Genomic DNA, 13,814 nt, shown 5'->3' on the forward strand with positions numbered 1-13,814 from the left:
TTTGACCAATTCCGTTTTTATGCGTTTGGAGTTTTTTTTAAGTCTTTTTTTTTTCTTTTTTCTTTTTTGTGGTGTGTGTTTGGGGGGAGGGGGGAGGGCTCTTTCAAAGTCGTACGCTCGTGCATGGGGTGCATGTGCAAGTCGAAAGTAGAGGCTTTGGCTACAAAAATCAAGACTGGTCCACGACTGCAGCAGCAACAATAACCAGGCAACCAAAAGATGTCGATGAGTGCCTCGTACTCGCTTCTACCATAAAATTACAAAGAGTTAGCGATGTCGTTGCGCCTTTAGAGCTGTACACACAATACTCATGCAATTCCTTGATTAGCATCTTAATTAGTTGGTTAATCTTGCCTTAATTAGCCTTCCTATATCAAACGCTCATTCAGCCTTCGCATCATCAAGATTATCTCTTCTACCGCTGACGATAGCCTTCTTTGTCGTCATTAATTTGATAGAAACAGCGCCCAATACTATGGCTTCTTCCAAGTCCATAAGAATCAACCGCTGCACAGCCTTTAATGGCGCAACGCTGGTAAGACCATATTAATTACATTTCCTTTGTTAATAAGCATTTTTGCATTGTGTTGTCGGCTTACAAATTGCAAAACACATGCATGCATTCAAGAACAACCCTTTAATTCTTGGTGTCCACCCCATATTCACATAATACTTCTATCAATATGAGATTTCTTTCTCCTATGTGAGTTCAGTATGTCATTGAGCATTCAAATTGAGCACATACACCCATCTCATATGCTTGAAAGTGGACATGAAATGCATAAGATGTCTTATGCATTTAAGGATTTAGGATTACTTTTGCAGTCAAGTCTATGTGAAGCAATTCATGCACAAGAAATCAAATAAGGTAAGCAAGTCAATGGCCACCTCTATGCACTTGATATAAGTTGTGAATGTGAGTGTAAGAATGGGTGGTGGTGGAAGAGAGGAAGAGAGAGAGAGAGAGAGAGAGAGAGAGAGAGAGAGAGAGAGAGAGAGATTGAGAGATTGATTTAAGAACTCAATGTACAACATCTCTCTTTGTCCACTCCTATTGTATATGCTTCTTTGATTAATTTCTTTACTCTAATAGAGTGGATCATGTGGTGAACACAGGTTATATTAGCGTTGACATTGGAGACATGTATCATTCTAACCGCGCATGCTACTCAATCAACATTCGTTCTACCATACAATCTTTCCTCTTCTTTAACACCAATGAACCTCTCGACTTCCATAAAATGGCAAGAGGAACTTAGCCATGGCCAAACTTTAGAGCATGTTTCCTTATTTTGTGAAGAGGGAGGTTTAATATGTGATGAGAATATAGAAACACCCTCTGTGGTATTGCATAGGCTCAGTTCTTATAGACTAAGCAAACTCAAAAAAGAAAACTTGCTTAACACAGGAATTTTCTTCAAAGAGAGTGAGTTATCTATGGGTAATGTCATGAAGCTACCTGCAAAGGAGCCTCACATACCGACACGTGCATTTTTACCTCCTATACTTGAACCTCTCCTCTTCAACTCATCTAGGTTTCTACTGCCCCAAATGCTACTCCCCTTTGGCTTTGAAGTTGACCCTTTGGCTAAGGCGATGCATGAAACCTTGCAAATATGTAGGGCCTTCCCAATGGAAGGGGAGACAAAAGCTTGCATGGCAACATTTGAGGACATGTTTGATTTTGCCACCTCATTGATGGACTCAACAAATGTGGAAATCCTTGCAAGCTCAGTCTTACCACCTCAACAACTAGTCAAAGTGGTGGGCCTCCATGAAATGACAAACAAGGGTCAAAGGGTAGCAGTGGCTTGCCATAATGCAATGTTTCCTTTTCAAGTATTCTATTGCCACCACATAAAAGGCACCAAGGTTTTCGATGTGACCTTACAAACAACCACAAACAATGATATAATCTTTGCCATAGCCTCGTGTCATCCCCAACTTGAGGCCTCTCTTGTAGAAATCAAGGCCCTTTTGCATATTGATGTTGAACTTGATGAGCTTATATGCCATTGGAACCATGGTGATAACATTGTTTGGGTCCCTGAATCCAGCTTGCCCTCTCCATTGATTACCTTATCTAGCCAATTGACAACAATATTCTCAAGAAGCTAATTTTTCCATAGCTATAGTAATAAATATTATGTTTGCTCATTTACAATTTTGTCTTATTGTGAAGGGTTCAAATGAGATGCACATTGTTAAATTCAAGGTTGAATGGAATTCTACTTTCAAGATGAAACACTTGGGGTTTTTGCATCATTATTTGGGCATACAATTCAAGCAATGTGATGGAGGTATTGCTTTGTGTCAAAAGGAAGACTCATAGAGGCATTACTACTTAAGTTTGGACTTGAGTGTAAACCTATTGCTACTTCAATGGAAACATGTTTGAAGTTAAGCCTTCATGATGTTGAAGATAAATTTTCTTACGTCACTCTTTGCCAGACTGCTATTAGATGCCTTATTTATGTATGCAATACAAGATCAAACAATCAGTTTGCAGTCTCACAGGTCAACAAATCTATGCATAGCCCAAGGTATAAGCATTGGTAGGATTTTAAAAGGATCTTTGGTTACTTTTGTGACGCTTTACATCTTGGGTTGTTTTATCCCAAGGGGAGATTATTGCAACCGGATCTGCATACTTTTTTGTACTTAGATTGGGTTAGTTGTTAGGACACACGAGTAGTTTTTATTTCATGCTTTGTAGTTCATGCATATCATGATCGATCAAGAAAAAACCTATTGTGGCCACTTCCAATTGTAAAGCTGAGAATAGGGTAGTCTCACTGCTATGGTTGAGTGTATGACATAGAAACTGTTGGGGCATAAGAAAAAGGGGGAAACCTCTATAGCTTTATAGCCCAAGATAATTCAAACTTCAACCTTAGCACCCAAAAGTATACAAAAAAACTCTTAGTAAACCCCAACCAAAATACCTATGCTCCCTTAGGAATTTACAAGCACACGCTCACCCAAAGTACCATAGCACATAGGAGCAAAACCTTGTTCAAGCACGGATTTACAACACATGCCGACCAATGCATATGAAGACAAGAGCCTCCCCTTTCACAATTGAACATCACCAACCCATAATTTCAACATCAACTTCACAATTCATAGATACATATCCACCCAATTTGTCTGCACACAATTTGCCAACTAGTCGCAACTTGAAGTGCGTAACTCCAATTAGGGCACTTTGAAGCTTGGAAGAAAGCTTGAGAAATTATTGGCGAAAAAACTAAAGATTATCAAAACTGATTCTACATTACACTATGTGCAAAATTGATAAGAACAGAGAACTGTCCTGGTACGACTACACGCAAAGAAGGCAAGGTGAGGGCAAAAAGATGCATCCAAAAGCATCATGGAGGCACAATGAGCAAAAACCTGCAAATTTCTAAATTTTGGCTGAACTTTTTAATATTTTACATGAGTTTTAGTTATATACAAGTCTCACTTCAAAAAACTCACTAACGAACACTTACAACACTAGCTGGCATTACATTAGGGACGTGCCCTGCATACACATGTGCTTGCTAAAGCAAGATTAAATTCCTACACACACTTTTGACATCGGGCATCATGTCCATATGTACAAATTTATAAAAATTGTGATGTCAAAAATGTGCCCAATATAATTTGCCACACCCCAGGGTGTTAGATCGTTCATCATTAGTAGCAAAAAAGAGATCATGTAAACCAGACAAGGGAGTCATCGTTTCATCTTCATAATCAAGCACATGATCAAAAAATTCCTCAAAAGAAGGCTCATCCTCAATCACAATCATTAACCTTGCACCATACTTCTTCAACTTGTAATCATTCACACATGCTTTATGTGGGGTACCATAGAAGTCAGTAAGTTGATAGGTGCCATTTGAGAACCTATTTAAGACAAAGAAAGGACCTTTCCACTTGTTTTGAAAAGTGCTATCAATATTAATATTGTAATGAAGAACTGTATCACCCTTCTTGATGTATTTTTCTTTCACCTTCTCATTTGCCTTCGCTTGATGGTTCTTCAAGACCTCCTCATAATGCTCAAAAGACAAAAACCTGCCTAATTGTAAACATTAATGAAAATATAGAAGCCTCTCCTTGAGTGAATCATTAGGCTCATCTTCAAGCTAGTATCTCCACTTCAAAGGAAGTAAAGCCTCTTTGCCAAAAACTAGATGGAAGGGAGACAAACTAGTACTTGATTTGATGGCAGTCCTATAAGCCCATAGAGCACAAGGTAGCTCTAAATCTTGATTCTTCACATTATTTTTTAATATTTGTAAGTATCCTTATGAGTTATCCATTAAACCTTGCATTAATACCATTACATTGGGGATAACAGGGAGTAGTAAACTTGCGATGCACATGAAGCTTCTCATGTAGATAATCCACCAACTCGCCCCTGAAACCTAGACACTTGTCAGAAAGTAACTCCAATGGCATGCCAAATTTCCAACCAATGTATTCATATACAAATTGGGAAATGTCTTTGCTTGTGAATTCCTTAGCAGCTTTGGTTTCGACTTACTTGGATAGATAGTCAACAATAGTAAGTATGTAACATTTGCCTCTAGCTATCATAGGCAGTGGACCTATTGCATCAATACCGCAATTATCAAACACATCATAAGCCAAAATGGTGCCTCTAATTTTTCATTTGAGAACCCTATTTTCATGCTTTGGCACTCTTTACAAGAAGTCTTGCACAAATGATGAACATTATGTTGAATGCTTGGCCAAGCATACCCCGCCTGCAAAATTTTATGCAAAGTGACCTTTGAAGCAAAGTGACCACCACAAGAACCCTCATGATTATCCTCTAAAATTCTATAAATTTTCTCTTTCCAAGGAAATTTTATCATCACAATATCAGCCCCTTTCATATATAAGGCATCACCAAGCATCAATTACTTTTTGGCACGACGTAGGAAGGCATACTTCTTTGATTTCTCCAACTCTGATGGAAGCATACCTTTTTGTAGAAACTCTTCTTCCCTCTCCAAAGCTTCCCTTCCCAAATAAAGAGCAGAATATTCATCCCTTATCAAATGAAGTTGGCCAATTGAAGCTTGTGTTGCGCCATGTGCTTCTTCATTTTGAGACCTCTCCACATGCCTTGAACTTTAAGCTTCAAAACTCTTAAGCAGATTCTCCACTTGAAATAACATATTTTTCATCCTTGGATTCTTACTTTTACACCCCAATTACTTGATTCACCACCAAAAAAGCATCACCTCTTACCCCTCACACGATGGATGCCAAGATCAAGGCAAAGGTTGAGTCCCTTCTACAAAGTAGCACACTCAGCTTCATTGTTGCTTTGTGTCGTAAGCTTCAAACTCCTTTTAATTACCAAAGCACCTTGAGGATCATAACTTGAAACACCTCCTAAAGATTTTCCATGCGCTTTCCTGTAAGGGCCATCAAAAAACAATAGATAGGCATTGTCTATGTCAGGAGCTTCTACGTGCTACTTCTTCACCGCGTCCTTACGATGAAGAGGGATTTCCTTATAAGTAATAAAATTAGCCGATGTAACCCTTGTGATTTCCTCAACAAGAAAAGCGGATTGGAACTGTTGTACCTCCACAATCCACTTCATGAGCCTCTTTGACAAAATAGGGCTATTCACCAATTGAAGTAGAAGAGTGTAGCTAGTGAGAAATGTGAATGGTTTGGGGAGAAGGTGATATTTTCTAGAGATATAAACACAAAATCCATCAATAAAATCCTTCACAAACTTGCCAAGAAATGGAGAGAATACCTTATCAGTGCGCTTTTGTTACCATGCACAACCATTCATAAGACTAGAAGGAAGTACACAATAACAAAATCATCCCCATGGTGTGATAAATGTGGTATTTTTTGATATTTTGAAGCCAAGGCAAGCTAAAAACATCCAGAGAATCCATCACAGATACTATTTTTGTCATGCCCTACAAGAGAATGAAGTATGTCATTTATGAAAGGAAGAGGGTATGGATCTTTCTTCATAGCTGCATTTAGAGGCTCAAAATCAACAAAAATTCTCCACTTTCCATCCTTCTTGGGTGTGACAACAATAGGACTCACCCATTCTGTAGTACTCAAATGAAATATAAAACCTGCTTTGAGAAGCTTGTCTACCTCTTCCTTTAAAAAATTAAGTTGTACTTGTCTTTTGGCATACAGACTGAGCTCCTTCCTTGATTGGAATGTGGATTTCCTCTCCTTTGAAGCCTCTAATTTCCTCATAAGAAGTGATGAATAAATTGGGAAATTGCTGTATAAGACCATATTAGGTGATACCACATCTACACTTTGATCCAAGCGTGGTTGATGTGCATGCATGAGGCCTTCTTTGGCTTTTTGAGCATGCCTTTCTGGAATCTTAATTCTAGAAGATGTTCCTTCTTTGTTGAGTGTCCAAGACCAAACAATTGCATCTACAGTTTTCCACACTTGGGAATCTTTATAGTTGACAACCCAAAACTTGAAAACGGGGATCTTTGTGAGCTAAAATAGAGCTAGAGATGAAGATGACTTGTTTCGTAATGTATCCATCAAATGTGGAAAAGTTTAGGTTTGTGTAACTCTCAACTTCTCTGAAAAACTAATGAACATAGCATCTATGTCCTCATGTGTATGCCCAACCATTAAAAATGCTAGCTGGATGGTTTTGAAAATCCCCCTTGAAACAAGCATTGACAAATATCCAAATAAGTATCGATTCTTGTTTTCCCCTATACAATTATCCAATTGTAGCAACAAGTTCTCTTGCAGATTGCAAAATGTTCCTCCCAATTCTTCCTCTGTAATTTCAAATGATTGCACAATGGGATATTTTCCATCACTCAAGAGTGTGGTAGTCCAAATCTTCCCTTGAGTTCAAAGAATTTAGTAGTGAAATAGTGCCCCTCGGAAGTCTATTTGTTACTAGATCACCAAGAGGGTGCTCATCTTTCCTGTCTAGGTTATGTAAGCAATTAGCAATTGAGCCAAATGTAAGATTTGGATCAGCTAGCCACAAACCATTCAAGACAAAGTGGTCGTAATGACCTTCTTCATGTCCATGACGCCTATCAATGCCACATGTAAATTGTATCCTAAATCCACACCCTTAGGAACAATGCGTAATCTCGAGATAGAAATATTCTTTTGATCCATCTTATCATGGATTATGCATACATATTTTTTTGGTTGAGTTTCAGAATATGTGCGCCACGCATAATATAGACTCCTACAACTCTTTTGTTGTGCCATGTGAACTTCTCTCTCCCTCAAGAGAAGAGATCTCTCCTCAAGAGTGGTTTAGCTTCCAACCTTGCTTTGATTGAGCTACAAATATTGCACTTAGAGAACTTACTTGTCTTTGTGAAACTGACATGTGGGTACTCTTTGTTCCAAATTCTACCAAAAGAAGACTTTGATAGCTTCTTTTCATAGCCCATTTGGCCAAGTGTCGTGTCTATTTCACTTAAAATATCCACTTGTTTGTACGTTAATGGAATCACTAATTGAGTCTCCCTTGAGCCATCTAGTAGTGTTCTAGTTCTATGTGGCATCTTCTCTAAGTTGTTATTCACAAACTCATTTAGCAATGCTCATGCTAAACTAGTATGTTGAAGTCCTCTTCTCAATGTACATGTGTTCCCATGCACATAGTGGCATATACCATTTTCAAACTTTACCTTGTAGCGGTAAAATGATGTCTTTGGTATTCCATGTAGCTCATATCATGCTCTACAGCAAACAATAGAGCCATATACCCTGAACTGGTATTGCATCTTCTCATTCTTTTAATAGCATATAGAAAGAACATCATAAACATAATTAGAGCGTGCTTTTTGAGACTCTCCCCAAAATTCTTGTCATAACCTTGTCACGATATCACGATCTGCAAGCTAGCAACATTTTTTTCACAACAATAAATGCATGAAACACTTTAAATTGATTCATTTGATATATAAAAAGTAGAAGTTGGTGTTGCTCGTGTTTTTTTAATCCTATCGATGAAAGTATATCGTCTCTTCCTTGACAAGTTGACAACATTACTCCCATCAAGTTTCTCCCAACATTGTCATCATTGGACACATCCTCACGTCTTGCATGCATACCATCAATTGGAACAAAGCGTTGTAAGGGGCTCCCATTCAAGAGTTTTTTTGGCTTGATGGGCCACTTTAGCAAAGTGATGCTACCCACTTCAGACGCATCTTCAATGCTTACATTTACTCTTTCAATACCCACACCCACACAATCATGACCAAGTTTTTGAAAAGTTGACATAATCATGTGGAAATACATATAAGATGGTCCCTTGATTCATAGTTTGCATCATTGTATCTTCCTTCCAAAGGACCCTCTGATGTCTCTAAGATTCTCGGATTGATCTTTCCAATACTGGGCTTGTATAGGTATTGCATCTATAACTAGAGGATCAGAATGATCCCCTTCTTCATCATTATTGTAGCTTTCATTTGTGTCAATAAAGTTGCCATTTATTATACAAGATTGCAAAAGAAGCTTTGGCCACCGAATGGAACTCCATAATGAGCCTTGGAGAGATGAAGTATCCATGGTAGGAAATGGTAGGACCACATCCTTCAAGCATTCCTCCACTACTATGGATACATTTCCTTTTCCTATCTTTGTACCACTGCAAGTGGAATCTGGATCTGCTCTACACACGCAACCAATTCCAACAGTTTCATTTTCAAGAATCATATGCACTTTCTCCCCAGATTCAAAGTCCATCCTATATGTAAGAAAGATGACCTTGTTAAATCCACAGTCACAGATAAATTATTTTTTATCAAAATTTACATTCTCCACTACACAAATACGAGGATATGAATACTATAACTCCACCATAGCCAATGGGACGATTGTCAATCAAGTCTACACTAAACAATTGGCTAGTCTTGTTCCTCAATTGTCTCAATTTAATGGGGCTTGACTTGGATGGGTGGAGGACCTCAAGTACTTATCCCCCATGCTACAACATGCACAATATTTGCATAGGTTGGACAAGTGGTGGACTTTGAGATTAACAATCCATGGTGCAAAAAAGGATTAAAAGCTAGCAATCTTGCATCAGTACTCATTAATACCTTATTTTAAGAAGTGATAGCCCTTGCTCTTTTAATGGAGTCAATATTGGACAAGTAATGGACGAGCTTGTGCTTACAGAAAAGAGAATCGCCTTGCTATATAAGAGCATAAATAGCACAAGTATTGAACCTATTTTTAATGCCCACTGCCACCAATAAACTACCGTAGGACCTGTTTCTCATTGTCCAAGTAGCCCTTGAGGCTTTCAATGGAAGCAAGGCTGGACAAGTGGTGGACCAAGTTTTGAATCTTGAGACCAAAAAACGCTTGATGTATCAAAGCAAGTGTTGGATCTTGAGACCAAAAGATCCTTGATGTTTTAGGCCATAGGTTGGACAAGTGGTGGAGCTAGTTCAAATGGCCAATCTCCAAGGTTAGGTGGACTACTACAAATTTGGACTACTATACTAGAGCATAGCTTGGACAAGTGGTGGACCTAGTTGTAATGACTAACGCCCAAGGTGAACTATTGTAGGACCTTCCTTCTCAAAGTAAGAGTTGGAAAAGTGATAACCAAGAGTTGGATATCAAGAGCATAGCCTGGACAAGTGGTGGACCTAGATCTAATGGCCAATGCTAAAGTAGGTGAACTACTACAAGAGTTTTCCAAAGCAAGGCTTGACAAGCGATGGACCAAGTGATGGATCTTGATACAAGAACCCCCTTGCTATGTTAGAGCATAGCTTGGACAAGTGGACCTAGTTGTAATGGCCAATGTTAATTGTTAGATATTGAAGAATGTATAAAACCCAAGAGCATAGCTTGGACAAGTGGTGGGCCTAGTTGCAATGGCCGATATCCAAGGTGAAGTATCTGTCTTTTTGTGTGTTTCTTTCTTATTTTTCTTTGTTATTTTCTTGTTTTTTCTCTTATTTTATGGTCACAATTCAAATTAGAGCATGCAGTACCTAAAAAAAAAAGTAAAGTTTGGGAGGATCTTGGTACACTTTGCAGCACAATGTTTGACCTCCAAATTAAGAAATTTTCATCTAGGCCAATTGGGGCTCTTTGTTTCTCACAATTCTATTTACCTAGGTTTTTTTCTCAAAATAATTCACTTTGGGTTTTTCTTCAAAAAAATTTATGCATATTCTTTATTAAAATATTTTTAAATCTTTTTAATAATTTAAATTTAAGTTTTAATTCTTCAATTAAATTTTAAATTTAATAATTAAACATTTTTTTTATTATATTTATATTTCTAACTTTTAATTATAACAATGTCTAAAATAAGAATAAAAAAATTTGACTCAATGACATGCATGGACATAGTGTTTCAAAATGTGTTTTAGGGAATTTAGAACCATTGGTTAGGGGCGGGAGCCTCTTCTCGCCTCCCGACGCGATTGCCGGGTGGGGTCTCGGGGCTGGGGTCTGGGCAACGTCCTGAGATTTTTTTTTTAAGGTACTTCTTACATTAGAATTACACATGGTGTGGCCTCTTTGTAGCCAAATTGCACTAATTTTGGCCAGCTGTGAATCAAGGTCTGATACTTAATTGTGGTCATAATTGCTTACATGGCATTTATCTAAACCTAATAGACAAAAAGAGCATAAGCGTATCGCACACCACACACAGAAAAAGCAATAGAGCACACGAGAGAGAGAGAGAGAGAGAGAGAGAGAGAGAGAGAGAGAGAGAGAGAGAGAGAGAGAGAGAGAGAGAGAGAGAGAGAGAGAGAGAGAGAGAGAGAGAGAGAGAGAGAGAGAGAGAGAGAGAGAGAGAGGTGGTATGGACGTAAGGGGAGAGAGAGGCTGTAGTGGGCCACGGAGAGTGGGTGATGGGGGAGAGAGGAGGAGTGGGTGAGGGAGAGAGTGAGAGCTAAGGGGGTAGTGTGATATGCAGGGTGGCCCACCTTGATTGACAAACAAGAGGGAGAGAGAGAGTATGGACGAGAGGGAACAGATGAGGGAGGAAGGTGTGAGAGTTGTGTGTGTGTGAATAATGAAAGAGAGATAGGGAGACTCTTGTCCCATGCATGACGGCCCGCCTCGGGTTGAAGAACGAGAACGAGAGAGAGAGAGAGAGAGAGAGAGAGAGAGAGAGAGAGAGAGAGAGAGAGAGAGAGAGAGAGAGAGAGAGAGAGAGAGAGAGAGAGAGAGAGAGAGAGAGAGAGAGAGAGAGAGGAGAGAGAGAGAGAGAGAGAGAGAGAGAGAGAGAGAGAGAGAGAGGGGTGGGACGAGAGGGAACAGATGAGGGAGGAAGGTGTGAGAGTTGTGTGTGTGTGAATAATGAAAGAGAGATAGGGAGACTCTTGTCCCATGCATGACGGCCCGCCTCGGGTTGAAGAACGAGAACGAGAGAGAGAGAGAGAGAGAGAGAGAGAGAGAGAGAGAGAGAGAGAGAGAGAGAGAGAGAGAGAGAGAGAGAGAGCTTGTCCTCTGGTGATAATAGAGGAGAGATGGAGAGAGTGTGGTCAAGCTGAGAGGCGGCCTGCTGTGGGCGCATGCATGGGATGGAAGAGCGTGGTGGGGTGGCAGGTTAAAACGTTTTTTTTCCTTTCGTTTATTATTAGACTCCTCCCTGAGTGGGGTTGGTTCTCGCGGCTGCGATTTCAAAAATCGGCTGTCATTAGCCCTCCCTTTTGGCTAGAGGCATTCATGCTTCTAGCTTTGCTTCTGATTCCCTAGCAGTGGAGTTGGAGGGTTCTCCCTCCTCTGGAATATCTAGCATGAACTTTGTATCCAATCTTAAGAAGTATCTTTTGAGCCTCCATCCATTGGCTCTGGTCTTGTGAATTCGACCATCTACTTCCATCAATTTGTAGTTGCCATTCGCGTATCGCTTTTTGACAATGAATGGCCCTTCCCATCTGGGTTGAAACTTTTTATCGTTCCAAAGGTCAAATCTGTTGTCGTATCTCAACACTAACATGCCTTTATTCAAACCCTTTTCTTTAAGTCCTTGATTGAATGTGAGTCGGCGTGCTCTGCTTGCACTGCATAGTGGTTGATCGCATCTTCCCTATCTAGCTGAAGCCTTTCTAGATCCAAGATGTGGTTGCAGAGATGGGCAATTGGGCGCCGTAACTCACTAGCCATAACTCGCAAGCTGGTTATCTGTACCTCAATGGGTCGAATGGCCTCTTTCCCATACACCAAATGAAAAGGGGTGAAACCTAATGATGTTTGGAATGTCGTGTGGTAGGCCCAAAGGGCGGCCATGAGATGCTTATCCCAATCACTTGTGTGGCTATTCACCTGCTTTGTGATGATGTTATAGATCATGCCGTTTACCTTTTCCACTAGACCATTGCATTGTGGATAGTATACGGTGGAGTGTTGGCATGTAATGCCTAACTTTTTCATCAATTCTCCCACACATCACCTCTAAAACCTGGACCTCTATGAGATATTATCTCCAAAGGTGTGACAAAGTGGCAACAAATGTGCTCAAATATGAACTTCGCCACTTCTTGGGATGTAATTCATGTGGTGGCTGCTGCTTCTGCCCATCGGGTCATGTAGTCTACACCAACTAGAATGTATAGTTTACTTGATTCGGTGCTTGGTAAAGGACCAATTTTCATCTATTCCCCACTTCTCAAACGGGCAATATGAGATGATAGGAGCCTGTGGCTCATAGGTTAGTGTTTGATCACTGGACACTTGACAAGCTTTGCATGTTTTACACCAACGATGCACATCCTTATTCAGACTAGGCCATGAGAATCCTGCATGTAGAATCTTCCTATTGGTAATATCTATAGCAAAATGGATGCCGCAGACACCATCATGGAAACTTGAGATTACTATCGTTGATTTCATTGGAGATTGGCACTTGCCTGAGAATCTGGTCTTTGCCCTTGCAATCTAAGTTGTTGTTTAATTACAAGGCGATATCTTGTTGCCTTTCGGACAAGACATTGTTTCTGGCCCTTGGTGTACCGTTCAAGGCATTCTCTTGTATCTAAGAAGCTAATGATATCAGGCATAGCATCGCTACCTTGAAAGAGGGGTAGTTTCAGTTTGATTGCTCCCATGAGAACATCTTGTAATGTTTCTTTGGCTAGAGCACCCACATCTTGATTTTCTACCCTAGGGACATGAAATAGCTGCAGTGCTTCAAACTTTCTTAAAAGATCCTTAATGTAAGGCCTCGAGAACTAGAACATGCTCATCATCACCCAGCCATGCCCTAAATAGACCCTTGGCCTGCTAAATATAGGGACCCCCTTGACTGCATGTCTGTCCTGGCCCTTGGCCGTGTCTGGTCCTACCCTTGGCATGACATTACTCCCCCCTTGGAGAAGCGTTTTCGTCCTCAAAACAAGAGTGATGATATACTAAAGTTTTCTATAGTGGAATCTTCATGGATCCATATGTTTGGTTGATCAGAACACGGTTCAGCAGGAGGTTCAATGAAACCAAGAGTAACATCTTGATTTTTCACATTGTTGTCCATTTGCAACCATCTTGTGTTACCAATTCCTATTCAATCATAGTGTGTAGACTCCATTTAGAACACACATGAATATGCAAAACAGGTTATCTCAAAGATGTACCCTAAAGAGTACCTTTTTTCACTTACCATGAAAGTAACTTGCTAACATAACTCATCAGCCAAGTTTAAGTCCTTGACTTGTTTTCCAATTTCAGCAGTAAATAACCCCACCATAACTAGTGTTCAAGGTTGAGAACTTGATTTGTACATGAAGAGACTACACCTAGTCGCAAACATGCTTTAACTTATGGTAAGCAAACTCCAA

At 39.8% G+C, this 13,814-nt stretch overlaps 1 protein-coding gene across 1 annotated transcript; it reads left to right on the forward strand.

Annotated features, from left to right (window-relative positions):
* Positions 1-521: 521 nt before the first annotated feature.
* LOC147426406 (BURP domain-containing protein BNM2A-like) lies at positions 522-2,118 on the forward strand. The gene is made up of 3 exons (XM_086498206.1): positions 522-535; positions 826-868; positions 1,117-2,118. The coding sequence occupies exons 1-3, from the start codon at positions 522-524 to the stop codon at positions 2,116-2,118; spliced, it is 1,059 nt and encodes a 352-aa protein (XP_086354332.1).
* Positions 2,119-13,814: the final 11,696 nt, after the last annotated feature.

Source organism: Adiantum capillus-veneris, chromosome 24 (assembly GCF_014529385.1).
Source record: "Adiantum capillus-veneris isolate H3 chromosome 24, ASM1452938v2, whole genome shotgun sequence".
NCBI lineage: Eukaryota > Viridiplantae > Streptophyta > Polypodiopsida > Polypodiales > Pteridaceae > Adiantum > Adiantum capillus-veneris.